General features: G+C 50.3%; 5 protein-coding genes across 5 annotated transcripts; 4 read left to right on the plus strand and 1 right to left on the minus strand.

The window, feature by feature from the left end:
• Window positions 1-143: 143 nt before the first annotated feature.
• VC83_07887 (uncharacterized protein) lies at window positions 144-2,521 on the minus strand. Its single transcript, XM_024471451.1, has 3 exons — window positions 2,025-2,521; window positions 1,288-1,950; window positions 144-1,218 (listed from the first exon to the last, which is right to left on the minus strand). Exons 1-3 carry the CDS (start codon window positions 2,103-2,105, stop codon window positions 415-417), a joined length of 1,548 nt encoding a protein of 515 aa, XP_024321012.1. The 5' UTR covers window positions 2,106-2,521; the 3' UTR covers window positions 144-414.
• A 364-nt stretch (window positions 2,522-2,885) lies between these two features.
• Window positions 2,886-4,673, plus strand: VC83_07888 (uncharacterized protein). The gene is made up of 3 exons (XM_024471452.1): window positions 2,886-3,204; window positions 3,263-3,772; window positions 3,828-4,673. Exons 1-3 carry the CDS (start codon window positions 3,122-3,124, stop codon window positions 4,510-4,512), a joined length of 1,278 nt encoding a protein of 425 aa, XP_024321001.1. The 5' UTR covers window positions 2,886-3,121; the 3' UTR covers window positions 4,513-4,673.
• A 2,506-nt stretch (window positions 4,674-7,179) lies between these two features.
• Window positions 7,180-8,450, plus strand: VC83_07889 (uncharacterized protein; the record flags this gene model as incomplete). Its single annotated transcript, XM_024471453.1, has 3 exons — window positions 7,180-7,438; window positions 7,496-7,729; window positions 7,780-8,450. The coding sequence occupies 3 exons, from the start codon at window positions 7,180-7,182 to the stop codon at window positions 8,448-8,450; spliced, it is 1,164 nt and encodes a 387-aa protein (XP_024321002.1).
• Window positions 8,451-10,965: 2,515 nt separating this feature from the next.
• On the plus strand, window positions 10,966-12,125 carry VC83_07890 (uncharacterized protein; the record flags this gene model as incomplete). Its single annotated transcript, XM_024471454.1, has 5 exons — window positions 10,966-11,066; window positions 11,118-11,169; window positions 11,317-11,758; window positions 11,806-12,011; window positions 12,072-12,125. 5 exons carry the CDS (start codon window positions 10,966-10,968, stop codon window positions 12,123-12,125), a joined length of 855 nt encoding a protein of 284 aa, XP_024321102.1.
• An 11,650-nt stretch (window positions 12,126-23,775) lies between these two features.
• Window positions 23,776-24,741, plus strand: VC83_07891 (uncharacterized protein; the record flags this gene model as incomplete). The annotated part of the gene is made up of 1 exon (XM_024471455.1): window positions 23,776-24,741. The coding sequence occupies one exon, from the start codon at window positions 23,776-23,778 to the stop codon at window positions 24,739-24,741; it is 966 nt and encodes a 321-aa protein (XP_024321100.1).
• Between the last annotated feature and the right edge of the window lie 448 nt (window positions 24,742-25,189).

The following is a 25,189-nucleotide window of genomic DNA, read 5'->3' on the forward strand; positions in this document are numbered from 1 at the left end:
CACCCTATTACGGGGTTCACGTGATGAGAGTCTGTGTGTTGTGGTTTTGGTGGATAGGGGTTAGGGGGAGCGTGGTGATGGACTTGTGGTGGGGTGATGGAGGAAAGGGGCTGGGGTTAAGGAAGTTGTAACTATATCCATACATCGTCAATATCAGCACAATAGCTAGGTAGTCGATATATATCTCATAATACACTCTTTTTCTACCACCACCACCACCTTCCCTTCAAGAAGCCATATCCCACGTCTAAAAAAAAATCAAAAATTAGATGCATCATACACAACCAAACAGCCCAAACGGCGAGGGAAACAATCCTCCCCCATCCTCAGCCACCACCACACACATGCCGCTCCTTCCAAAACGCCAATCCCACAAACATCAATAATTACTTCCTCCCCCTTCCCCCACCCCCTCTAAAAACAAACATCATAACTCTCATACCCCCACCCATCATGCCACTTCGTCAAATTATCCAGCACCGTATCCTCAATCTTGCGATGACTCTTCATAAACAGATTCTCATACGGATGCACGAACGTCCCAAAGTAGCTCCCCGCCCCCAACCAATCCTCGTCCTTGCACTCCCGCCAGAAGTAGCCCGGCATTTCGTTATCCTCGATCAGGAGGAGCTTGTCGTTCTTCTCCTTCTGGATCCGCGCCTTCTCTTCGGCGGCCGCTTTGGCTTCTTTTTCTTGGCGGATGCGCTCTTCCTCGGCGGCTTTGGCGGCGGCGACTTCAGAGGCGGTGGGGATGTGGGTTGATGCTGTCTTTGCGGCTTCAGCTGCGGCTTTGTTTTCTTTCTTCGCCTTCGCCTCCACCTCCTCCTTCTCCTTCTTAGCCCCCGCCTCAGCATCCTTAGCCTTAGCCTCCTCCTCCGTCTCGCGCTTCACCTTTGCGCCCTCCTCGGCCGCGCCGGACTCGACCTCACCGCGCTTAAACTGCTTAATCCCCTTCGCCTTCTTAGCGCGCATGCGCGCGTACTTGGCCGCGCGGTTCTCGCTGTGGTAGACGCTCATGAAGTTGTCGACCTCGAAGCCCACGTCACGGAGGACCTGCGTCGTGCGCACTTCCGCCAACATGGTGTCGGCCATCGCGCCAAAGCACTCGCCGATGCCGGCTTTGGTGAGGATGTGCTGCAGCCCGGTGTGGTCGGTCGCCCAGATCATGGATTGGATGTGGCCCTCGCCGTTGTGGCAGTTGTAGGACATGCCAACGAGCTGGGGGGGGGGGGGGGTTAGCGGGGTGGGCTGTGTGAGGGGGGGTTGGGGGGAGGAAGTTGGGCTTACCTTGATCTTGTCGGTTAGACGGTTGAGGTAGGAGTCGGTCCAGCACTGGGTGCTCCAGCGAGGCACGAATGGGCCACGGATACTGGCATTCATAAGAATGTAGCGCTTATATTTATTCCTCAACAGCATGTTATCCCCCGCGCTCACCATTCCCTTGGGTTCCTTAATGGGTCCATCCTTGCCGATCCATCCCTCGCCCCCGAGCACGCTATTGAGAACCTCATTGTGCGCGCCCAGATCGAAGCAGGTGTTTGGCCGCTTCTTAACAAAGATGTTCTTCTTGTCGCGCCTGGGAAGAAGGTCGCGAAGGTCCTCTGGGACATCGGGCTCTGCGAAGATGATGCTCGTGTCCGCGTCCGTGTCGCCGTTGAGGATGAAGATGAAATCCGCCGCATCGTGCAGCGCGTGGTCCACGAAGAACTTGAGATTGGCGCGCGCGAACTCCGTTTCGTGGTATGCGTAGGTGATGAGCGGGCGCTGGTCGTCGGGCGTCTTGGCCGAGTCGAGGGCCTTGAAAAAGGGGGTCTCGGGGACGGGGCACGAGGCCTCTTTGATCATGCCCAGCTTTTTGCAGGAGGCTTCTTCGGGGGTGAAAGGGGTTTCGACGAAGGGCGCCTGGGTATTGCCCCCTACGCGGATGATGGTGCTGCCATTGAAAGTTTCCTGGTTGAGTTCGTTAGCATGGAGGGTTGAGGTCGTGAGATGAGGTAAGGGGCCAAGGGGGCGGCGGCACGTACGGAATTAAGGGTGAAATAGAGACAGATGATGATGACGAGGGTGCTGAGCCATATTGCCCGCGAGGTGCTGGCAAATGCCATGGTCTCTTATGAGGTTTAACTCGAATGCGGCGGCTTCTGGTTTCGAGGGCCGAACGTAACGGCAGTAGGACGATGGGTTGGCTGGTTCAGGAACTCATCGATTTGTCGCGACCGTGGTGGCAACTCGCAGCAAATTAATGTACAAGCACAGCGCAAGGAAACAAAAAGAAAGGCAGAATCTCTCTGGATTTGTCTGGAAGGGGCAATAGTCTCTGTCCGTGTATGTGTTATGGATAAGAAATTGGAGCCAAGAAATATGAAGGTACAGTAAGCGATGCCCGGCTCCTGGTACGTCTAGAGTAGCCTCGTACGAAAAGGGTTTAGACCAGGCTATATACAGCAAGAATACCCAATAATATATAAGAATAAGTTATGTAGGAGTATATAATATATAAGAATATGGACGAGTATATAATATATTATCAATTGACTTATCGCGCTTCCCACGATCAGTGCCGCCACTTCGTGCCACCTAATGCGCTGCTCACGTGATACTGGATGGATACGAGTAAACTTATTTATTCTAAGCGTCGTCGTGGCCTTAGTACCGGTTCTTGTATTTGACTCCGTTTGACTTAGAGTGCTGGTTGATACTCGTACTGTGCTATATTATTTTGGTACGTAGCCACTATACACTGTATCCTCAAGTACTGCTACTTCTCTACTGCTAGCAGCCTCTAATTCTGTTTCACGTTTGAAGCTATTTTTCCAGGCTAAAGTAGCGCCAATTATCACCGTTGACACTTGTATGTACTTGTACGTCGGCGATAAAAAGGAGCCGCCATGGATTCAGCTCAGTGGATAACGTTTTCAGGAATTCCAAGACACTACGTACTGTAGGATTCTTGGAGTTCATGCACAGCTGTCGATATCCTCGACTTCAACTGCTGCGATAACACAATACGGAGCCTCTGCGAACTCCCATTGAACGCCCTCGAAAACGCGCAGACTGCTGGCTATGATACGGACGGGCTTCTGAGGCCCTACATTATCTGCGATTGGCATCGCGGGACACCATGCCGCCGTTAACCACCAACACCGGCGGCTTGTTTGCTCTGAACCGCACAAAGGTCCTCCTCCTCGCAACTCTAGTAGCAATGTACGTTTTGTCCTCCTCCTTCCTCCCAGCTGAGCCCTTTCTGACTCTTCCGCTGCAGATGGACAATCGCCAGCCTCTTCCCGCGTTATCAGGAGTCGCTGCAAGAGCAACTCACACGCACGCGCCAGAAGCTCCCATCAATAAACGTGGAATTCCACCCCGAAAGCGACCCGCTCACGACGTACGACACGACAAAGCTTGCGCTTCTGATTGAGGGGCGCGCGAGGCCGCATCTCGTGCCACAGATCCTGCATATGATATCCGTCGTTCCGCCAGAATGGCGTTTCCTCTTTATCGGCACCAACAAGAGCGTCGCTGCCGTCGGCCGCAGCTTCGCCATCAAGCATCAGCAGGCGGCCGGCAAGCTCGACCTCACGGTCGTGCCAAAGCCGTGGGAGATCAAGAATAAGGAGCATGTGTGGCGCATGCTCACGGACCCTCACTTCTACATAGACTTGATTCCGGGGGTGGAATGGATTATGAAATACGAGAGCGACAGCATTATGTGCTCCAGCTCCAAAGACAGTCTGAACGACTGGCTCCGCTACGACTGGGCCGCCGCTCCAAGGTTCTACTACCCACCCTGCATAACTGTTGGTAGCACAACACTAACACCCCCGCAGAAGCAACACCGACACCTTCGCCGGCAACGGCGGGCTCTCCGTCCGCCGCGTCGCAGCCATCAAGCGCGTCCTCGACTTCCAGACCCGCGACGACGACTCCGAACCCGAAGACGAGTGGTTCGGCAAGCGCATCTCCGCCATGCCCGACTTCAAGGTCGCCAGCGGGCTGGACGCCAAGCACTTCAGCGTCGAGGACGTCTACCATGAGGCGCCGATGGGGTACCATCTGCGCGAAGGTGCTGGGCACCTACCCGAGGGCGTGTGGAAGAACAGCGACCAGCGCGCGAGGATCCTCAAGTACTGTCCGGAAATCGCGATTATCCTGCCCATGAAGCTGGAGCGGGAGCGGTGCAAGGGTGATAATCGTGAGGGCGGTATTGATCAGGCGGCGTCGTTGGCGTTTGAGAAGGCGGAGGCGGAGAAGTCGAGGATCAAGATTGAGAAGAAGAAGAAGCTGGCGCAGAAGGAGGCGGAGAAGGTGTTGGAGGAGGAGAGGAAGAAGAAGGAGGAGAGGAAGAAGAAGGAGGCGGGGAAGGCGGCGGAGGAGGAGGAGGGGAGGAAGAAGGAGGAGAAGAGGAAGAAGCAGGAAACGGATCTGACGGCGAAGATTCATAAGGAGCAGGCTGAGAAGGCGGAAGAGGAGGCAAAGAAGAAGGCGGAGGAGGATAAGAAGAAGCCGGCCTGAGCGTGGGGGTGGGGAAATATTTTATATATACGGCGTTCGGAGCGGCAGTGATTTGCCTGCGAGGGTTTGCTTTGTATGCCTAATGTAGGAATGATAGACGATCTGCTCGGCTGTATTGATGGATTTGAAAATAGCGAGGAGTACTTAGAGTCAAATATACCTATCTGCTACCTCTTTACTTCTCAGAAAAGTCCTCTGTGTGACTACTGCCCCTCGACTTGCTTTTCTCTCAAGATGGCCGTAGTTGATGACTTTGGGAGCAGGGAAAGCCAGCTGTGAAGTGAAGCTGACCAAACGATCACCCTCATATGTCCACCTTCATCCGCCACTTAGATATAGTAGTTAAGCATATTATGGTAATGCGCTATGATGGAAAAGTTGCACCAGAAATGAGCGTCTCGATGGAACAGATGTTCCGAGAATGTGTCCAGGCACCTGCCCTGCTGCTCCTATCTAGGCACAAAAAGTCCCAACGATTCAACTATTTGCCGAAAATAGCGATATCGACCTTGAAATATAGAAGGTTCAACGGAAGAAATCAGCAGTCATTTCAGAGCCAATGCGGCCCTGGGTAAGGAAATATGATGAGAAGTTGAAGAAAACATACTGACAACAGAGAAGCTTACGGTTGATGACTCTAGGAACTGGGAAATCGAGCTATAATAGTGAACAAACGGCCACCCTTCATACCTTTTGCCTTCACTCGAAGCAAACAGAAAAATTGTCGTGTTCTCAATTCATGCCCCTTGGAGCCTTGGTGGAACGTGTCGTCTGGATGGCAAGCAATCGGGCGCATATAGCGCCAGGGGCAAACTAGAAGACACGGCGAGAAAGCATACCGACAGCGGTAGAGCTCGCGCTGAGAAAAAGGATATCGACAACAAGAGAGCACCGACAACAAGAAGACTGGGCCTGTGGCGAGACAGACCCCAGTACGAGAAACTTTCCAGTTGAGCTCTTCCAAGTGGTCAAAAGGGAATGGGAAGTCGCCAGACATTTTTTTTTTAAAAAAAAAAACAGCCGGAAGCGTCTGATGTAAGTTGCAGAAACGTTGCGAGTGAAGATATACGCTGCGATGAAGAGCAAAGGTACCAAATATATCATCACATATCTGCTAGATGGCGGGGTAAGGAGGGGGTTGAGTTGAGAAAGGTCACCAGCGGGGTCTGGAAGTTTGATAAGATCATAAATTGATATATATTGGCTCTATAGTTAAATCCCCCCTGAGAAATGATGACTGGAGTACATGGTGTGCAAGAGGTGGCCCAGCCGCATCTCTGTCCCCATTTTTATTGATAAACTTGCCGCCTGTAAGCGCGGTCAAAACAGATGAAGAGGGAATATGGACCTGGAGACGCAAGTGAGTTATCAGAATAGCTGAATCCAGTTTCCTCATCGACTCAGGATATGAGGGACCAGTTGGAACGGCTGCCTTGGGGATGGTGAAACGGGTTATTGGCCCGATTGAATGCAAGAACATTCGGTTTAGAACTGCTTCCCAACCTCGACGCATGCATGCACTAACATATGCACAGTGGGATTGTATCAAAGCAGGTCGTCAAACTCATTCCAATAATAAATGAACCCCATCGGAACATGATCGATATCGCCCTCTTACTTTTAGTTCGCGGTCTACGCACTAGAGCTTTTGCGGGTGTGCCGGCGATGCCGTCATATACCGCTGTTGCCACCGCTCATTCTGTCGTTGGAGCAGGGTGCTGTTACCTCTGCCTTCTTGTTCCTTACGGATGCTGTCACCGTTTCGCCGTTGCTGTCACCTTCTTCGGACACATCTTGGACCTCACTGTCCCGCCATACCGAAGTGCCTCCACTGCATGGTAAAACCCAAACAAATACGTAGTCTGACATATCGTGCTAGGCATTGTGGGCTAATATGGTAAAACCCAAACAAATAGTCTGACATATCGTGCCAGGCATTGTGGGCTAATGTTCCCGATAGTATTATTGCTGAGATGTAATACAGCTTTTGTTGAGCTTTGTGTCTCACGCCATTCCGCTTCCCCTCAGCATAAGCCACTTTTGGTGATGCCCCCCCCAGAACGGAAAGCTACCACCTCAGTAAATTAGATATATGCGATCATCGCGCAGGCCGACGATGGGATCTCTGTTGAAAAGTCAACTTCAAAGGAGCCCGAGAGATTGCGCGAAATTCAAGATATCCCTTAAAGCTATCTACTGACGAGACGAGCCTGAATGTAGTCAGCCAAGAGAACGGAAACAAAAGGGCTTGCCCGGCCCCAATTGAGGCCCTGAAAGGACTCTGCCCCAATAACGACGTCGGCAGGTATAATTCAGTTGGAGAAACGCCATGAGGCTCCGCCTCCGTGGGCGGCCTCATCCTTCTGCGACCTTTAAATTGCCCGTTCGAGTTAGACCACACATGGCGTACACAGGACGGCCCGCACCGATCACCAATTGGACGCCACGACGCTATTCCTATTGAGGTTGTGCCAATAGTATGAACCGGGTTGGGGTACGTACCGCCACACGTCCAATCGCCGTACTCTCATGAACCTGCACCATCCACTAATGGTTGACAGATGTATGTAAGGGGGCTTCCTCGACAGTCGGGATGGAACCCTCAGATCCCCAGCACATATACCCATGCGGTAGCTTCTTCTAGGATTGCCGACGACGCATCCCACCATGCGGCGCATCAATCTCCGGCGCGCCGCCGTGATCTTCGGTCTCCTCTCCCCGATATCAGCTATACTCGTCGCGCCCCAGTCCGACTGCGCCATCAGCTGTGGAAACGTCCTCGACGCGACCACGCCTCCTGATATCGCATGTGGAGATAAGAAATTCGGCAGCGGGGTGGGCCAGACCTTCAAGGCATGCGTGGAGTGCGAGCTAAAGAGCACGTATGTCGATCCGACGGGCCTATCCGATTTGACTGCTGCGATATGTATGTGTCCCATATACTCTGTTATTCTCCTGCGCGATGCTGATGCCGGCGCGACAGATAACCTGCGCTACGCGGCCGACTACTGCATCTTCAACGACTCGAAGATCGCGTCCACGCCATGCATCACGGCCTCCGCTTGCGAACCTTTCCTCGACTCCCTAACCTACCATAACAACATGGCTCCATCCGGCGCAACCGACTACGGTTACTGTAATCACTGGGATGACACAGACACCTTGAGATGCCAGAGCTGTATCGAAGCCCTGGAAGAGGAAGAATACCTCGTTAATTGTACGCTCCCCCAACCTCCCATATGAGCCCGGCTAATATCCCACTCCCAGTCATGACCATCCTCAGCGCAAGCTGCCAGCAGAAACCTGGAAATGGGGCCCTCATCGGCGTAGAAGGCGACCCCTTTTCTAGCACGCGAGTGGCAATCACCAAGCCCTACTCCTCGGCCGATATAATCGCATCCTCATTCAACCCGCCCTCCGGCCCCCTCAATCTGGGCGCCAAAATCGGTATCGCCGTGGGTGGCTTCCTCCTCATCCTCATCGTCCTCGGGACCTGCATTGTCTGGCGCGGCCGCCGACGCCGTCGCTCCATACTCGCCAGCTACGCCGCATCCCCTGCCATGGCACAGGCCCCGCGCTGGAAAGGCACGGATGATAGCCCCCAGAGCATGAGCAGCGGCGCCTTCATGACTAAGGCTTCGAATTACCAGTGGCCCGCACAGTCCACCGATGAGAGCCCTGCGAGCGCGGTCAGTAGAGGAGGCGGAGGAGCAGGAGGTCCGTATGTGAGCCAGCATACGAGCCCGAGTGGTCCAGCGCCCGGAGAGTTCCCTCACGTCCCCATACCGGCTCCATATAGGAGAGAGAGTATTGGGAGTTTGCGCCCGCAAGGAGAGTTAATTGAGATGAGCCCTCTTGGTGAGAGTGAAATGGAGAGGTGGGAGAGGGAAGCAGGGGCGGTAGGATTCGTGCCTGCCCCTGCGCCGACTAGAGGATGATGGAGCAGGGGCGGTGAGATTCGTGCCCGCCCCTGCGCCAACTAGAGGATAATCGTAAATGTTTGCTATCAGCTCCGCCCTTGCTCGATAGCCGATGTTACTGTGGCGAGCCTTGCGATATTGATACCACACTAAACCACTCCGTTGCTTCCCCACCGTCCAATCCCATCTGCATTCCATGTCTCGCGCCAGCTTATCAATGCCGCGCTGCCTCGGGCTTACGTCTAATCACAGGCGCGGCCCCCGCCGAGTCAATATACGTGCGCAAGTCTTTCCTCATCTGTCTTAAGTAGAGGGGTCACGCTGGTCGGATAGCTAACGGCTGAGAGCGCCACTAACATGTTGGTTTTCTCGGGGCGGGGCACCAGAGGCGGTGGAGGGTGTGCGCGAGACAGAGGGGGGTGGGGGCTGGGCTGAAGGTGAGTTTTTGGTGGTGGGGAGGTGGGTGGCTTGAGGGGAATTGTTGTGATCGGCGGCATATTTGGATTGGCAGAGAGTTCGGAGTAGCAGCGTGCTTGGAGAATGCTTGGAATGCTCCGAACCAGCAAACAGCATTCATCGAAGCGCGCCTGTTATTAAACAGACCTATAGCGCACCCGGTAGGCTGGTCTGTACCTCCAATCCCAGTCATTCGCCAAGAACGCGTATGCATGCATCTTGTTTGTCTCGTCCCCGCCGCACATCTGGACGACAAGAGAACGTGAGAGCGTTGGCAACATCTTGTTGGCTGGCTCTTCCGACGCTAGGGCGCTTGTTCTAGTGGAGCGCGCGGACGTGCGTTAACGTGAGTCGTGGCGTAATGAACATACAGTCATAATCCGTTAAGCCGATAGCTCGGCTCCCGTAAATAATATTGAGATAGCGTAAATATTAAGATATTGAATTTCACGTGACATCTATATAAAATGAGTCTATTTACATAAACCAGCTATCCAAAGTTCCCTGTGCCTTAGAATTGGCAACTGTAAGCCCTAACTCTCTCTTAAACTTCTCAAGAGACCGTAAATACACTGCTGCATCCTTCATACCACTATTCCTAGATTCTGTGAACTTAATCAGACGTTGTATAGCTTGATGTGCAGCTTGTAGGGTTAGCATAGGCTGTGGATTAAGCTCTTCATCCTCTTCATCATCTTGAGCCTTAGTATCTAGTATATATTATATAAGGACACAGGGCACCCAGCTCACAGTAATAGCATATGAGAGTGCGAGTCGGAGGCTAAACGGATGCTATCCTATAGGTTTACTACGAAGGATACAAAAAAGATGATGAGGAACCCCGTTGGGTCAATCCCCTAAGTACCCGAAACAGGTCCGACTCGGCTAACCTGCCCTAACTCTCCCCACGTGACCGTAACCTGCCCGACTCAGATGCTTTCCATCACTGAGGGCGGAGGCATCCTTACATATTATGTGATGACCTGCTCTAACAGTATATCCTCCCCTATAGGCTCTGTAATGCTCTCCTCCATTGTCTCTATGTCCTCCTCTACTAGATTTAAGAAGTTTGAGAGATCTATAGCATCATAAATGTAGCCAACTTGTTGTACTTGTTGATAAAGGTCGTTAATATTAGGAAGAGGGTGTATTAGAAGCTGAATTAGGCGTTAGAGAATTGTGCTTTTTCGAAAGCAGTTATAGATAGTTATGTTTGTAACATCATGAGTCTATGATTAAATGAGCCATCGAATGTGAGTCGGACATTCATTGCTTAGATAGGGTCTTTATTCGCTTTGTAACATTCAAGCATATTGTAAGGGTTTAGGTAGGCAGTGTGCTAAGACCGTAGGTTGGAGCAAATAGTATAGTATTCAACAGACTAATCTCTGAGCCCCTACTAATAGGGGGCTCAGCTACCTTATCTACTCCTTCGGGGTTGGGCCCCCGCCGTCTCAGTTGCGAGTCGGGTCCGGGCGCCATCTTGCAGTCTTCCAGCCTAATAGCGGCCTTAGGCTACGAGGCCTCCCTTAGCGGCCTTGGCAGCCTAGGGCACTCTAGCGGGGCGCCCCTGACGCGGACCCGCGACCGACCCTTCTTACTTCCTACCTACCCGTGACAACACCCCCCCCTCTAGAGTCCGGGGACCTTCGAACACGTTCATCATGTTCGTTACCATAGGCAGTGGTTCCGCGGTTACGTGGATCATTAGCGATCCACCGGTGGGTCGGGGGCAGTTCGTCGCTTAGGAGCGGCCTCGTATCCCTGCCCTGAAAGGTCGCGTGGTGTCACGTGACCTTACGACTTCTGCCCACGGGTTTCCTTTATTCCAAGGCTTTCTTTGAGGCTGGAATCGGGCGCGCCTTTAAGCCCTCGACGCTAGGCCGGAACCGGCCTGCGCGCCTTTGTCCAGGGCATGTCACGGGGTTGAGCGCGAGTTGCCCCGAGCACGTGACCCCCCCCTGCCACAAAGGAGTAGGCGGGCTCGAAACAACCCCTCCTCCTCTTCTTCCTTCCTTTTCCTCAATTATCCGATCCATCAACCATCGCCGTTGCCGTCGACGTCGCCGCCCCTACCATGTCCGGCCCTCAAGAGGGTCTTTTCGTCTCGGACGAAGCTGTTGTTGCCCCTGGGGCGACGGAGCCCGTCGTCGCCGCTGGCCACCAGGCCTACCACCAGTGAGTTTTCCGTTCTTTCCTTGTCCTGGCGCGTTTCCTGACCTTCTGGAGTTTCTGGGTGGATGGCTTTCGGGTCCCCACCTCATCCCGCCTCCCTTCCGGGGTCGCTGCGTGTGGCCCCTCGTGTCTCCTTCCGTCGTCCCGTGCGCCCTGGTAGGTCTCCTTGTTTTGGCTTTTCTCTGGGCTTGTTGCTCTGGGCTTGTTGGGTTCTTCTCCTGGTGCCTCGCTGACCTTTGTCAGATTCTGCTAGGCCCTCGGCCGTCCCGTCTGCGTCTGTGTCCGCGTCCTCTGCCGCGCCTGTCGACCCGTTGGGGCTCTCACTCCTGCCGTGTCTGTCGTCGCCGCTGACTCCGCGACCCCTCGCGCGACCTCGCCGGTGGTCTCGCCGACCTCCCCCCCCCCTGAGGAAGAGGAGGAAGAGGAGGAGGTTGTTGCGCCCCGCCGCTCCTCCAGGAAGAGGAAGCACCCGTTGGCCTCCGACGAGGAGGAGGAGGAGTCCGAGTCCTCCCTGTCATCTGACGACGAAGACCACCATGCCGCCCTCGTCCGCGTGTGCTGCCTGCGCTGCGCGAAGCACCTCGCGCAAAGTCCCGAGTTCTCCTGCGTCTTCCCGAAGACCTCCACCAAGTGCACGAGGTGCACTCGTCTCAAGGACAAGTGCATTCCGGTGAGTCTCCGGGCGGTCTTGTTTGGTTTTTCCTGTCCTTGGTGTTTCCATTGCTAACGCCTAGGCTGATAGGTCCCCGCCTCCGTTGCCGTCGCCGTCTGGGATCTGCTGGCGCTGCAGTCGGACTACGACACGCCTCCGCCGCCACCAAGGCGGACTGTCGCGCCCTCCCCGCCCAGGTCCACGTGGCCACGTCCGTGGCGCTCCCGGCCACGGACGTCAACGCGGCCATCCTGGCCAACCAGGTGGAGATGTTGGCGGTCCTCCGCCAGATCAGGGTAAGTCTCCCCCCCTTTTGTTTGGCTTGTTTGGACGTCCCTGCTAACGCTCTGGCGTAGCGCGGCCAGGCCGCGGAGAAGAGGGAGAGGAGGAAGGCGAAGGATCGAGGGTAGGGCGGTGGCGGTCTGCTGGGTGGTCGTTCGTGTCGCCCCTCGCTGGGTGGCCGATCGGGTCACTCCCGTCATCGTCGCCGTTCCTGCCCCTGGGTTACTCTGGCGTGGTGTGGCGGTGGTCGTTGGCGGTTTGTTTGGTCTGGTTGGCGTGGCGGTGTTGTCGGGGGTGTTCCGGGCGTTTTGTGCATGGTTTGCCTACGGGCCCCCGTGTTTGTTATTCCCGCCGCCTTCGGCATAGTTTAGTTTGGCCTTAGGGCTTATAATACGAGTGTTCTTGCCCCCGTGATCTGTTTTCACCCCGTTGCGCCCCTGCGCCTGTGCCTCGCTCTGGCTGCTGGTAGTTGGGTGGTGTTGTGCGCGTCGTTTCTATCCTCCTCTTGGCCAGGGTCGGACCAGTACTGGTACGTACCCGATTCGACTGAGGTGGGCTCGCCGACCTCCCCTTCCCATAACTCGGGGGGGTTTTGGCGTGCGTCCCTTCCCATGCGTTTGGGTTGTTTGGGTCGGTGGTCTGACGTCGCCGTGTGCGCTAGCGTCTTGTCCAGATCGGTTGCGGAGCGGCTTCGTGGTACGCTTGTAGGATGTCTGGCGCGTTAGCTAGGTTGTCGGTGGGTTCCCACGTGTCCTCCGCGGGGGAATACCCCATGCTGCCCAAGCGCCAAAAACCGCCCCTGCCAATACTATAGATACTCACGATTCCAACCAAGCCTGTCGTAGGCGTACTCAAATGAGAGTACGCCTCTCATTGGCTCGTTAACCTTTCCAAAGGAGGGTTAGCGGCCGACTGGGTAGATGGAGTTTTCTTACCAGTTTACTGGGTATATCGAGTTTTTGCCCATAAATTTATCCAAACAATGGAGCTATTTTAAATTAAATATGACGTTTAACTTAACGTACATGTATAACGAACCGGCCAATCCATTTTACACCTTAAATCAAGAATTTCATAACTTAATATCTCAACAACCCTTTAATAATAAGTTATAAAAATATGTACTTAGCCTTTTATAAGCATTTAAAGTACTCTATTTGATTTTTAAAGCAATTAGTATTGTAGTTATTAAGATATTGAGTTTTAGCCCCCACTTTTGACCTAATTCTTAGTATCTTAATAACTACAATACTAATTGCTTTAAAAATCAAATAGAGTACTAAATGCTTATAAAAGGCTAAGTACATATTTTTATAACGTACATGTATAGCGAAAGCGCCAAACAAGCGAAAGCGCCAAAATGATGCGGTGACCAAACCCCCCAACTAAATGTTAAATTCCTCAACAACAAAACATGCCCCATAAAAACGATGAAAGCCAATTAGTGCTAGCTATCCAGGCTATGCAAAGCGACCCAAAGTTACGCCTTCGAGTTGCTGCTAGGATCTATTCTGTGGACCACCGCAAGCTAGGTCGTCGTCTAGAAGGTGTACCTTCACGACGCGATATCCAAGCCAACTCACGGAAATTAACTAACCTAGAGGAGTCCGTCCTTGTTCAGTATATACTCGACCTAGCTGCCAAAGGGTTTCCTCCTCGGCTGTCTGTTGTTGAAGATATGGCAAGTCGACTACTTGCAACACGCGACGCGTCACGCGTTGGGTCGCGTTGGGCTTCAAACTTTGTTAAGCGGCGTGTAGAGCTCCAGACACGCTTTCAGCGCAAATACGACTACCAGAGGGCTAAGTGCGAAGATCCAGAAGTTATTAATGGCTGGTTTGAGCTTGTGCGTAACACAATTGCGAAATATGGTATCGATGAAGCAGATATCTACAACTTTGATGAGACTGGGTTTATGATGGGCGTTATCTCAACTGCTATGGTTGTAACAAGCTCAGACGGGCGGGCAAAAGCAAAGAAGGTACAGCCTGGTAATCGGGAATGAGTTACAGTAATCCAAGGCGTTAGTTCTCAAGGTTGGGCAGTACCACCATTTATCATTGTTGCAGGCAAAAACCACCTTACATCTTGGTATGAGAATAGTGGATTTTCAAGCGATTGGGTGATTTCTGTTACTGAAAATGGCTGGACTACAAACGAGAGAGGCATGGATTGGATTCAGCACTTTGAGAAGCATACAAAGGCCCAGAGTGTTGGTGGTTATCGCTTGTTAGTCCTTGATGGTCATGAGAGCCACCACTCAGATGAGTTTGAGGAGTACTGCAAGGAACACAACATTATTACGCTTTGTATGCCTGCTCACTCTTCTCATCTACTCCAGCCACTTGATGTTGGCTGTTTCGGCCCGTTAAAGCAGGCCTATGGTCGGCAAATTGAAGATATGATGCAGGCTCATATTTCTCATATTACAAAGGATGACTTCTTTCCTGCCTTCCACGCTGCATTTAACACTACAATGACGGAAAGTAACATTTGAGGCGGGTTCTGAGGGGCAGGGCTTCTTCCATTTGACCCTGAGAGAGTGATATCTACACTTGATCTTAAGTTAAGGACACCAACGCCTCCAAGCTCCCGCCCAGGTACTGCTCAACCTTGGGTTTCTCAGACACCAAACAACCCAATTGAAGCTATGTCACAGTCTACATTTATTAAAACTCGGATTTCACGCCATCAAAATAGCTCTCCAACCTCAATCTATGCAGCTGTTGACCAGTTTACAAAGGGTGCATCGCAAATAATGCATCAATTAGCACTGCTAAAGGGAGAGAACCAAAACCTACGACAGGCAAATGAAGTACTAAGCAAGCGCCGGAGAGCTAGGAAAACACGACTACAGCAAGGAGGATCACTTAGTCAACAAGGGGCGCAAGAGCTACAGGATGAGAGGGATGTTGTGCAGCAGGTAGAGCAGGAAATAAGGGCAAGCCGTGGTCGGAAGCCAAGGGAAGAAACCCGTGCCCGTCGCTGTGGCAAGTGTGGTGAGACTGGGCACAATGCGCGCACGTGTCAGATTGTAATAGACACCTCTGAGGAAGAGGACTCCGAGTAGTTTCAATTGATTTCTAATGTTGTGGTAGATTTATCGCAATGTTTGTCGTGAGGGTAGATAATTTTGGCGCTTTCGCTTGTTTGGCGCTTTCGCTATACATGTACGTTAACTTATTATTAAAGGGTTGTTGAGATATTAAGTTATGAAATTCGTGATTTAAGGTGTAAACTGGATTGGCCGGTTCGCTTGTTTGGCCGGTTCGTTATACATGTACGTTAATATTAAGCAGCTAAAGATAATAAGACAAATGTGGTAACGTACATGTATAGCGAAAGCGCCAAACAAGCGAAAGCGCCAAAATTATCTACCCTCACGACAAACATTGCGATAAATCTACCACAACATTAGAAATCAATTGAAACTACTCGGAGTCCTCTTCCTCAGAGGTGTCTATTACAATCTGACACGTGCGCGCATTGTGCCCAGTCTCACCACACTTGCCACAGCGACGGGCACGGGTTTCTTCCCTTGGCTTCCGACCACGGCTTGCCCTTATTTCCTGCTCTACCTGCTGCACAACATCCCTCTCATCCTGTAGCTCTTGCGCCCCTTGTTGACTAAGTGATCCTCCTTGCTGTAGTCGTGTTTTCCTAGCTCTCCGGCGCTTGCTTAGTACTTCATTTGCCTGTCGTAGGTTTTGGTTCTCTCCCTTTAGCAGTGCTAATTGATGCATTATTTGCGATGCACCCTTTGTAAACTGGTCAACAGCTGCATAGATTGAGGTTGGAGAGCTATTTTGATGGCGTGAAATCCGAGTTTTAATAAATGTAGACTGTGACATAGCTTCAATTGGGTTGTTTGGTGTCTGAGAAACCCAAGGTTGAGCAGTACCTGGGCGGGAGCTTGGAGGCGTTGGTGTCCTTAACTTAAGATCAAGTGTAGATATCACTCTCTCAGGGTCAAATGGAAGAAGCCCTGCCCCTCAGAACCCGCCTCAAATGTTACTTTCCGTCATTGTAGTGTTAAATGCAGCGTGGAAGGCAGGAAAGAAGTCATCCTTTGTAATATGAGAAATATGAGCCTGCATCATATCTTCAATTTGCCGACCATAGGCCTGCTTTAACGGGCCGAAACAGCCAACATCAAGTGGCTGGAGTAGATGAGAAGAGTGAGCAGGCATACAAAGCGTAATAATGTTGTGTTCCTTGCAGTACTCCTCAAACTCATCTGAGTGGTGGCTCTCATGACCATCAAGGACTAACAAGCGATAACCACCAACACTCTGGGCCTTTGTATGCTTCTCAAAGTGCTGAATCCAATCCATGCCTCTCTCGTTTGTAGTCCAGCCATTTTCAGTAACAGAAATCACCCAATCGCTTGAAAATCCACTATTCTCATACCAAGATGTAAGGTGGTTTTTGCCTGCAACAATGATAAATGGTGGTACTGCCCAACCTTGAGAACTAACGCCTTGGATTACTGTAACTCATTCCCGATTACCAGGCTGTACCTTCTTTGCTTTTGCCCGCCCGTCTGAGCTTGTTACAACCATAGCAGTTGAGATAACGCCCATCATAAACCCAGTCTCATCAAAGTTGTAGATATCTGCTTCATCGATACCATATTTCGCAATTGTGTTACGCACAAGCTCAAACCAGCCATTAATAACTTCTGGATCTTCGCACTTAGCCCTCTGGTAGTCGTATTTGCGCTGAAAGCGTGTCTGGAGCTCTACACGCCGCTTAACAAAGTTTGAAGCCCAACGCGACCCAACGCGTGACGCGTCGCGTGTTGCAAGTAGTCGACTTGCCATATCTTCAACAACAGACAGCCGAGGAGGAAACCCTTTGGCAGCTAGGTCGAGTATATACTGAACAAGGACGGACTCCTCTAGGTTAGTTAATTTCCGTGAGTTGGCTTGGATATCGCGTCGTGAAGGTACACCTTCTAGACGACGACCTAGCTTGCGGTGGTCCACAGAATAGATCCTAGCAGCAACTCGAAGGCGTAACTTTGGGTCGCTTTGCATAGCCTGGATAGCTAGCACTAATTGGCTTTCATCGTTTTTATGGGGCATGTTTTGTTGTTGAGGAATTTAACATTTAGTTGGGGGGTTTGGTCACCGCATCATTTTGGCGCTTTCGCTTGTTTGGCGCTTTCGCTATACATGTACGTTAGCATTTAAAGGATAATAATATTTTGATCCTTGTATATAAAATCAGTGAATGATGGCTTTCGTGCCCGTTAAGAATCAAAAGGCAATATACACCTTTTGTACAACTCCTTGTATGTTAATCAAAATGTTTAATCTAATCTAGCCCTTGCTCATTTGTTGTCTAGCCATTTTAACTAACAGCAATAACCTAATCTAGCAGCAAAGAAGTGTTTTTATACTAAGATGAAAGGTGGTTTTTCCCTACAACAATAATAAATGGCAGTAGCGCATATCCGTATGATCTAATGCCTTGAATTACTGTAATCCATTCCCTATTACCTTGCTATGTCGTACGAGGTCTGCTCTTTCGTTTGGCATTTGTTACAACCACCTTAGATGATATTTAGCCCATTAAAAATCCCATCTTGTCAAAGTTGTATATGTCCTCCTTATGAATCCCATATTTATGAATCATGTTTCGTACGATGAAACCACGCATTATACGCATTAGGATCTTCGCATTGAAGTCGCTAATAGTCGATCTTTCGATTAAAATGCGTACAAGAGTTGTGGTCGTTGTCGTACGAAGTTCGAGGTCTAGTTCTTTCCAACACGCCTGCTGTTACGTTTAGCAAGCAATCGATTCGCCATATCTTCAACAGCACTAACGTCAAGGAGGAAATGCTTGCGAATCTAACTTAAGAATATGTCTTATGACAACTTCTTCTTCTAATATTGTCAATTTTTGAGACTTTGGTAAAGTATTATACTTTGTAACAATTTCGGCTCTTCGATCGTTCAATGTCGTACAAGGAACTCTGTAGATTTGAGCAACGCGACTAAGTTGTAATTGTGGATTCGTTTGAAGGACTTGAAGTGCAAGAATCATATTTCTTTCATCGTACGAATGTGTCATGTTTAAAAAAAAAGTTATTTAGATATAAAGTCAAATGTACGATGCATGCCAAGAAAAATATGACAGGTTGCTTGGGATGACGGGTGCTTGTGAACTACGTTGTACACTTTATAAATAATCATGATTATGATTAAGTTACGACTAAATAATCATGATTATAATTGATTTTCTAACCGTGCAGCATGGTATCATTAGTCCACAAATAGTAACCGAGCTGAAAATGTATATACTGAAAATGTATATACTGAAAATGTATAACGTGCATGTATAACGAAAGTGCCAAACAAGCGAAAGTGCCAAAATCATGCGGTGACCAACCCTCCCAACTAAATGTTAAATTCCTCCACAACAAAACATGCGCCATAAAAATGATGAAAGCAAATTAGCACTGTAGATAAGAATGTCATCCATGTATGCGGTGACGAATTGGTTGAGGTAATCCATGAGGGTTTCATTCATGTACCTCTGGAATGTTGCTGGACCATTTGTGAGTCCGAAGGGCATGACCTTGTATTTGTAGGATCCAAATCGAGTTCTGAATGTAGTGAGGTCTTCATCTTCTTCTGTCTGCATTCGAATTCGATTGAAGGCATGTCGAATGTCCAGTTTGGTGAGATATTTTGCTCCTATGACTTGGGCCAGCGTTTCATCAATGAGTGGTATGGGATATCGATCCTTTTTCGTTATGGCATTTAGCTTCCTGTAGTCAACACAGAATCGAAGACCACCACCTGGCTTTCTCACAAACATAATGGGTGAAGAGTATGGGGCTTTGCTTGCTTCAATGAACCCTTTTGGCAAGTGCTCGAAGACATATTCTTCGACCAAATCAAGTTCTTCCTTTGACATATTCCAGAGTGGTGCATATCCCAGCTTTGCATCACCTTCGAGTTCAATATGATGGTCTGAAGGTCGATGGGGAGGTAGCTTGTCTGCTGCCATTTTTGAAAAAACATCCAAAAATTCATGAAATTCCTTCGGAAGGATCAGTCGAGAGTCAATTTCTTCAGTTTTGGTCTTGTTCTTGTGCTCGATTATGTCCTTCATTGATATAGCAAAGACTTGAGCTCCTATTTGCTTCATGAGCATTCGAAATGGTGCTGCGCCAATCATTGCTATGGTGCAAGGTTTTGGTTTTTCCACTTTCGGAGCAGGTTCCGGAGGAGGCATTTCTTTGGCTTTCTTCTTTGGCCTTTGTCTTCCGCTTTTAGATATAGGCTCTGTTTCGAGGGCTCGATCTGGTATAGAATGGTTGCAATAATCTCCAGTGAAGAGGACTTGATCATTGATCATATCGAGAACAACTCCATGTTGCTTCATCCAAGCTTTCCCGAGAATGATGGAATGTTTTCCCAGCGAAGTGATGAATAATGGACATAGGCTTTCCACATGCTCTCCCACTTGTAGTCGAGGATATATAGCATGTGTGATAGCAGGGGCAGCCTCTCCATTGAATCCTTCAACTTGTTTTGGCTTCACAAGTTCGACTGGGGCTATCCCTTCGATTTCACATATTCTTTCTGCATCAGCAGCATTAATGAAGTTTCCACCTGTGGCACCAGTATCGATCAATGCATGGACAATAGCTTTGTATTTTCCTATTCTACAAGTAGCTAAGAAAGGGGTGTCTGGATCAAAACTGGATCTCGAGGAAGAAGCTGCAATTCTGGCTGCACTGCCTCTAGTGATGACTTGTCTAGAGGCTATTCGTTTTCCGAATCGATGATAGACTCAGCTGTAGATACCTCATTCACTTGAGCTTTGAGCTTCTGGGGACAGTCTCGAGCTCGATGTCCATTTTGTCAGCATATGAAGCATTTCCCAAGTTTCATGAGCATTTCTTTTGCTGGATCTTGATGCGGTGGTCGATACAGCTTCTGCGTCTTGTTTTGCATGTTCGAATCCATTGTAGGTTGAGGGATTGAAGCTCGAAGTGCCTGGCCCTGATTTTGAGTTTGGCCCATGCTGTTCGAAAATGACTTTGACTTCCTTTTGTCTTCTTGTTCCTTGATCCGCTGAATGTTCTGGTCGATGAGCATGCATTTCTTTGCAAACTCGTGAAGTGTAGTAGCTCCAACTTCAGCCACTAAGGCTTTCTGCATCTGTTGGTTGACTTTGAAGCGCAAGTCATCCAGCAAAGTTTCTTCAGAGTAATCAAGCTCTGTCGTGAGCCTTTGGAACTCAGCCCAGAACACTGCAAAGGTGTTGTTTCTCTGATACAGCTTTCGATACTCAGTTTGAGCTGTGTGTCTTCGATCGGGATCACTGAAGACTTTTTCCAAAAGTTCGAGAATTTCTTCTGCTGTCTGCAATTTGTTTGTAGAGTTTGGTCGAAGCCTTGGATTGACATGTCGAACTGCCAGTCCTCCCAGTCGACTCTGAATGTAGCTCATTTGTAAAGTCTGTGTTGGAAAATGATCAATGTTGGCTTCGAGCTTGAGGCGAATTTTCACAACCCAGTCTTCAAATGCTGGCTCTATCCCATCTGTGAGGATTGGAGGGTCTGGAATCCGAGCTGACAGTCGACTGTGAGAGTGGTGTCCTGGTTCATTCTTCAGAGCTTGTTGGGTTTGCTTTTCAAGATATTTCTGAATTGTTTGTTGCTCTGTGATTTGTTGTTCGTTGCTCTGGATCAGTTCCTGTAACTGGAGAATGGCATCATCCTTTTCAGCCAGTATCGAATTTGAGTCCTCTGCTAGGGCCAAATAGTCCTGAAGAATGTTCTTGTGCAAAGTCCATGCCATTTTCTGGTTGGCGACAGATAGTTTCTGGAATTCGTCAAAGGTTTCAACATTCCATTCAGCCTTTTCATGTCGATTTGCAAGTATAGATTCATGTCTCTCTTGAGCTGTTTTGCCCAGAGTGTGAAGGAAGGTTTCGGATTTGAATTATTAGGATCATGAAGTTCATTGGTTTGGTTTGCAGAGCTTGGAATTGATGCTCCTTCTGCCAGGGATTCCTGGTCTTGTTCTGGATCATTTCGAGCTGCCATTGCAGCTTTTTCTTCAGCTGTATAAGCCATAGCGAGTTGCTATTTCAATTTCAGTTTATATCGTCAAGTCAGACACATATTGCCAAAGGCCCTATTGTGCAGTTGTTGGCCGTAGGAGCCACTCAAGAGGAGCGCACTTCCCTCACAGTTATATCCTTGTTAGGGAGCGTTGTAAAAGGTCTGACTGCGAAGGTGGTGTGTGTGTGTCGAGCTGACTGTCGAAAGCCAACTTTGAGGGGTTGCCTCGAGATCGTCCTGGAATCGACTTCAGGATAAGGTTTCTGGTTCTGGGGTTTTCAAAGAGTGGATTTCGATTTCGATTTCAGAAGAGGGTTCAGCTCAAAGAGCAGGAAAAGAGGTATAAGAGAGATTGAGTTTTATGTCACGGTTCACCAAGGCATAGGGCGCCAGTTGGGTATTATGGATTAAACTCAATCTAGAGAAGAAAGGAAAGAGAAGAGGAGCACTCGAGCAGTGGCTCGATCTATATACAGCTATGTTGTTGTGGAGTGAATTCTCTTTAGCGAGACCAGTTCTGAGAATTCACTCCACAACTGAAAACTTCGCTCCAACCCCGGAAAGCTCCCCACACCCCTGAACCCCCCACTCGAGCTGCAAGGCGCACTTGATATCGTAACATAACTGTAGTTAAGTTTTTCCAGCATACCATTATTAAGTGGTGTGTATTTTAAATGGTGATTTAGGATATGTTACCGTGACCTCGCTAGGGGCAGCTTTCCTCCGCACAAATCTAGAAAGCTCGGCCAGTGTCTCGACGCTCAGTCCGGAAGACGAACCTTCCTTTACGGCCCAGTCATCAGGATTGCGGTTAGAGCGGCCGAATTGGTGGTGGTGTGGTGATGATGGTGGCGGTGTAGAAATTATCACATTAGCAGAAAAGCTGAAAGGGGTTAGCGGTGGGGTAGATGCAGGGTAGATAAATCTTTTACTCTTAGGATAATTGTGTTCATTACGCCACTATGTTCATTACGCCACGACTCACGTTAGTGTAAAACAGCGATGCTACAGTACCATCCCCTCCCAAGAGGCGCGATAGTGGGCGATTTTAGAGAGTTACACTCTATGGGGGCTATCTTGATGTGACAGTCGGAGGGGAACTCCGACCCGACCACCCACACACACACACCAGTCAAGAATCGGACAAATCGGAGTTGAGACGTATCACCAACAAAATAGAGTGCTTCGTGGAGATGGGAGAGGAACGGGAAGCAAGGTTGGTACCCAGCAAGGCTGGGAAAGGAAAGGCTCGAGGTGATTGGAACTGTGGAACCTGCATAACAATGAGATTTACCCGTGTCAGCGGGCGATGCCGCAACAGTGGATCCTTCCCCTCTCCTTTTCATCGACCCTCAATTTCCACTAGTTCTCGGGCTTGACCTTGCCTCGCGTTACGCAGCGGATGTATAACTGTTTGTGCCCCGTACGTGTCCTGTTCTTACGCGACAGCACACTACAGCACATCATACTCGGCCGAATTTCCATCCCAGCGAACCCCTACCAGCGCCTAATGACTGCCGCTCATTGGCTTCTGTCAGGGGTTGTCACTGGTGTCCGCCCCTAGCAGAACCACCTACCTAGCTGGATGGTGGCGTCTGATCTGATCTGTCGACTCGCCCGTTCTCATCGGCTTTAGTTACACTGCATCGGAAATCCTCGACAAGGTGAAAGTAGTGGGATTAGTGACACTTGGCAAGGGGACGGAATGTAGTGATCGACAAGACGTTGTGTTTGCTTTCTTTCCTACCGTCGATCGATGCTCTGGTCATCACGTAAATGATGCCTTCTTATGAGACGACCTTGCTTGCAGGACGTCAACTCAGCTCAGCTTCCAGTTCTCTGACTTTCATTCGTGAGTGACAAATCACCAGAACAGAGCATCTATTGCATGATTGGCCTACAGTCATTCAAGGTATCGATCTTGAGGGCTGCACAAGGGTTAAGGAACTTGCATAGCCTTCCCGCAGCTCGGGCGGGGTACTTTTGCCGCGCCGCCGACGACATCCAGGCTATTCGAGTGTATGTGGTGCTACCACCTCAATGCTCCGTATGCGGCCAGGACTTACAGTCCTGTGCCATGCGTTTCCACTTCGTGGAAGGAGAGGCAGCAAGCGGGCTAGGTTGCCTAGTGCTAGAAACGGCCGTATGCGATGCACTGCATACTCCCCGTTAGGCTGCCCGAATGCGGTTGAACATTGTTGTACATGCTGAGCATGGCCCCAGGTGGTTGTTGGATGTTTGGTGGTGAGTGAAAGGCTGCTTAAGTATCGCATGTGGGACGTCGATGGATATGTAATGCATCCTCAGCTCTCTGTCACATTTTCCTCTTGAGTATATATCGAGTGTTGCCGGCGAGATATAGAATGAGGCTTTGACCCAGAGTATTGAAGTTCTCTGGATCCCGATGAGCATCTGCACTGCTTGTGGCTAGATGGACTGGAATGAGAGGTTAGTCATCCATACGAGGCAAGCTTATGATAGCTTACCTAGTGTGTCATGTACCTCCACGCATCGTTGGAACTATTAAGGACCCATTGCTTCCTTCCAACGTCCAACAACTGACGGTGCGTTGCAGCCTCGTCAAACGGCTTGCTATGAGAGGTTTGGCCTCAACCAACATCGACCTCGACGCCACCGACATACCCAACAACATTGCCACAGCTTTGCCCCAATATTAATCCGCCAAGATGTGTCTTTGGTGGCGTAACCGCGAGCCCATCGAAAGCTCTTTCGATCCCCGTTTCGGCTCTGCTGCGATTACGGCCCCAACCTCGGGGGCATTCACCGATCCCTCCACGGCCCCTCCTCTTACTGTTGCCGTCCTCCCCGCCGGTACTATCGATCAAGTGTTCCCATCACCTCCCATGTCCGCCATATCTCACCTCCCAAAATTCCCCAACGCAAAGCCAGCCTCTTTAAATCTCGTCCGCTCCAATAGAAGCAGCGACGCACCGTCTATCCCACAACCACTCACCTCGAAATCCGCCCAGTCACACCATTCCCATCACTCTCACCATTCCCTCTCCACCAGCACCCAATTCTCCAGCTACAACTCCACCCCATCCTCTCCCGCCTCTGAGCTCCAACCCTCCCCACAATGGCCCAAAACCTTCCCCGCCATTGGACGACCAACCAGGCCCGTCCCGGTTCACCAGGCATACATCCCCGCCGACCAGCTTAGCATAGGCAGCAAGTTGGGCCCAGGCTTCTCCGCCAGCAGCGCGCCGACACCCACCACGAACGGTCCACGAACAGGCAATTCTACCACAACCACTGTGACGAATGGTTGGGGTAGCGCCCAACCCTCGCCGACGAGCATTAAAACATCATCCATGCCACCTACTCCTGCATCCTCCCCACCACTACCACAGCTACCAGAGATGCATGACCAGTTTTCGCAGTTCCCACAGCCGGTGCAGAGCATAATTCTGCCACCGGTGGACCAACAGCAGCAGCAGCAACCTCGCCAGTCCATGCAGCGCCTCTTTGGCATCCAGGGCACGCAGGCAACCCATCCGCAGAGCAAGACAAGGATGAACAGGATTACGCTTCCGAGTCTGAAGCTTGGTGCAGCGCCGAAGCGGAGGCCGGCGAAGACGTGGCATGAGAGGTCGCCTGATAGAGATGTCGAACAGTGGCCGGGGAGTATGTGAGGGCGTGGAGTAGAATGGAGGCAGAGGTCGAGAGTTCTTGGCGTATAGTGGGTGCAATTTATGGGCCATGCCAGCATGGGAGTTTGTTGAGTGGCACTGGGAAACTGTGTATGCCGTTAGTAATTATGTACAGGCGGCTTGCCTCCTGGATAAGAGAGGAACCTTCTATCAAGTGGAGGGTATATACCATTCATTAGCAGACGAAGAATGCAAGACAAATGTATCCATCACAACCACATAATCCCTATTCTGGGGTAGGAAATCTCCTGGTTAATTGTATTTCGGGTGGTGGGAGAAGAATTGAGGCCCCCAAAGGCCACTATAGATTATTTTCAGGAATGGTGACTACAAAAAAGGAAGACACAAAGGGTCATATCAACCTCATATCAACCTCTTAACCACAATAGTATGTTTGAAAGAACAACTTAGAAGCTCTTGGCCATAGCTA

This window comes from Pseudogymnoascus destructans, assembly GCF_001641265.1.
Source record: "Pseudogymnoascus destructans isolate 20631-21 unplaced genomic scaffold scaffold_22, whole genome shotgun sequence".
NCBI classification, from domain to species: Eukaryota; Fungi; Ascomycota; class Leotiomycetes; order Thelebolales; family Thelebolaceae; genus Pseudogymnoascus; species Pseudogymnoascus destructans.

Excerpts from the sequence above, each read along its gene's own strand:
- VC83_07887 (XM_024471451.1), bottom strand. The coding sequence starts at position 2,105 with ATGGCATTTGCCAGCACCTCGCGGGCAATATGGCTCAGCACCCTCGTC. Across the intron at positions 1,951-2,024 it reads TCTATTTCACCCTTAATTCC|GAAACTTTCAATGGCAGCAC; the intron begins GTACGTGCCGCC and ends GAACTCAACCAG. Across the intron at positions 1,219-1,287 it reads GTCTAACCGACAAGATCAAG|CTCGTTGGCATGTCCTACAA; the intron begins GTAAGCCCAACT and ends CCCCCCCCCCAG.
- VC83_07888 (XM_024471452.1), top strand. The coding sequence starts at position 3,122 with ATGCCGCCGTTAACCACCAACACCGGCGGCTTGTTTGCTCTGAACCGC. Across the intron at positions 3,205-3,262 it reads CTCGCAACTCTAGTAGCAAT|ATGGACAATCGCCAGCCTCT; the intron begins GTACGTTTTGTC and ends CTTCCGCTGCAG. Across the intron at positions 3,773-3,827 it reads GACTGGGCCGCCGCTCCAAG|AAGCAACACCGACACCTTCG; the intron begins GTTCTACTACCC and ends ACACCCCCGCAG.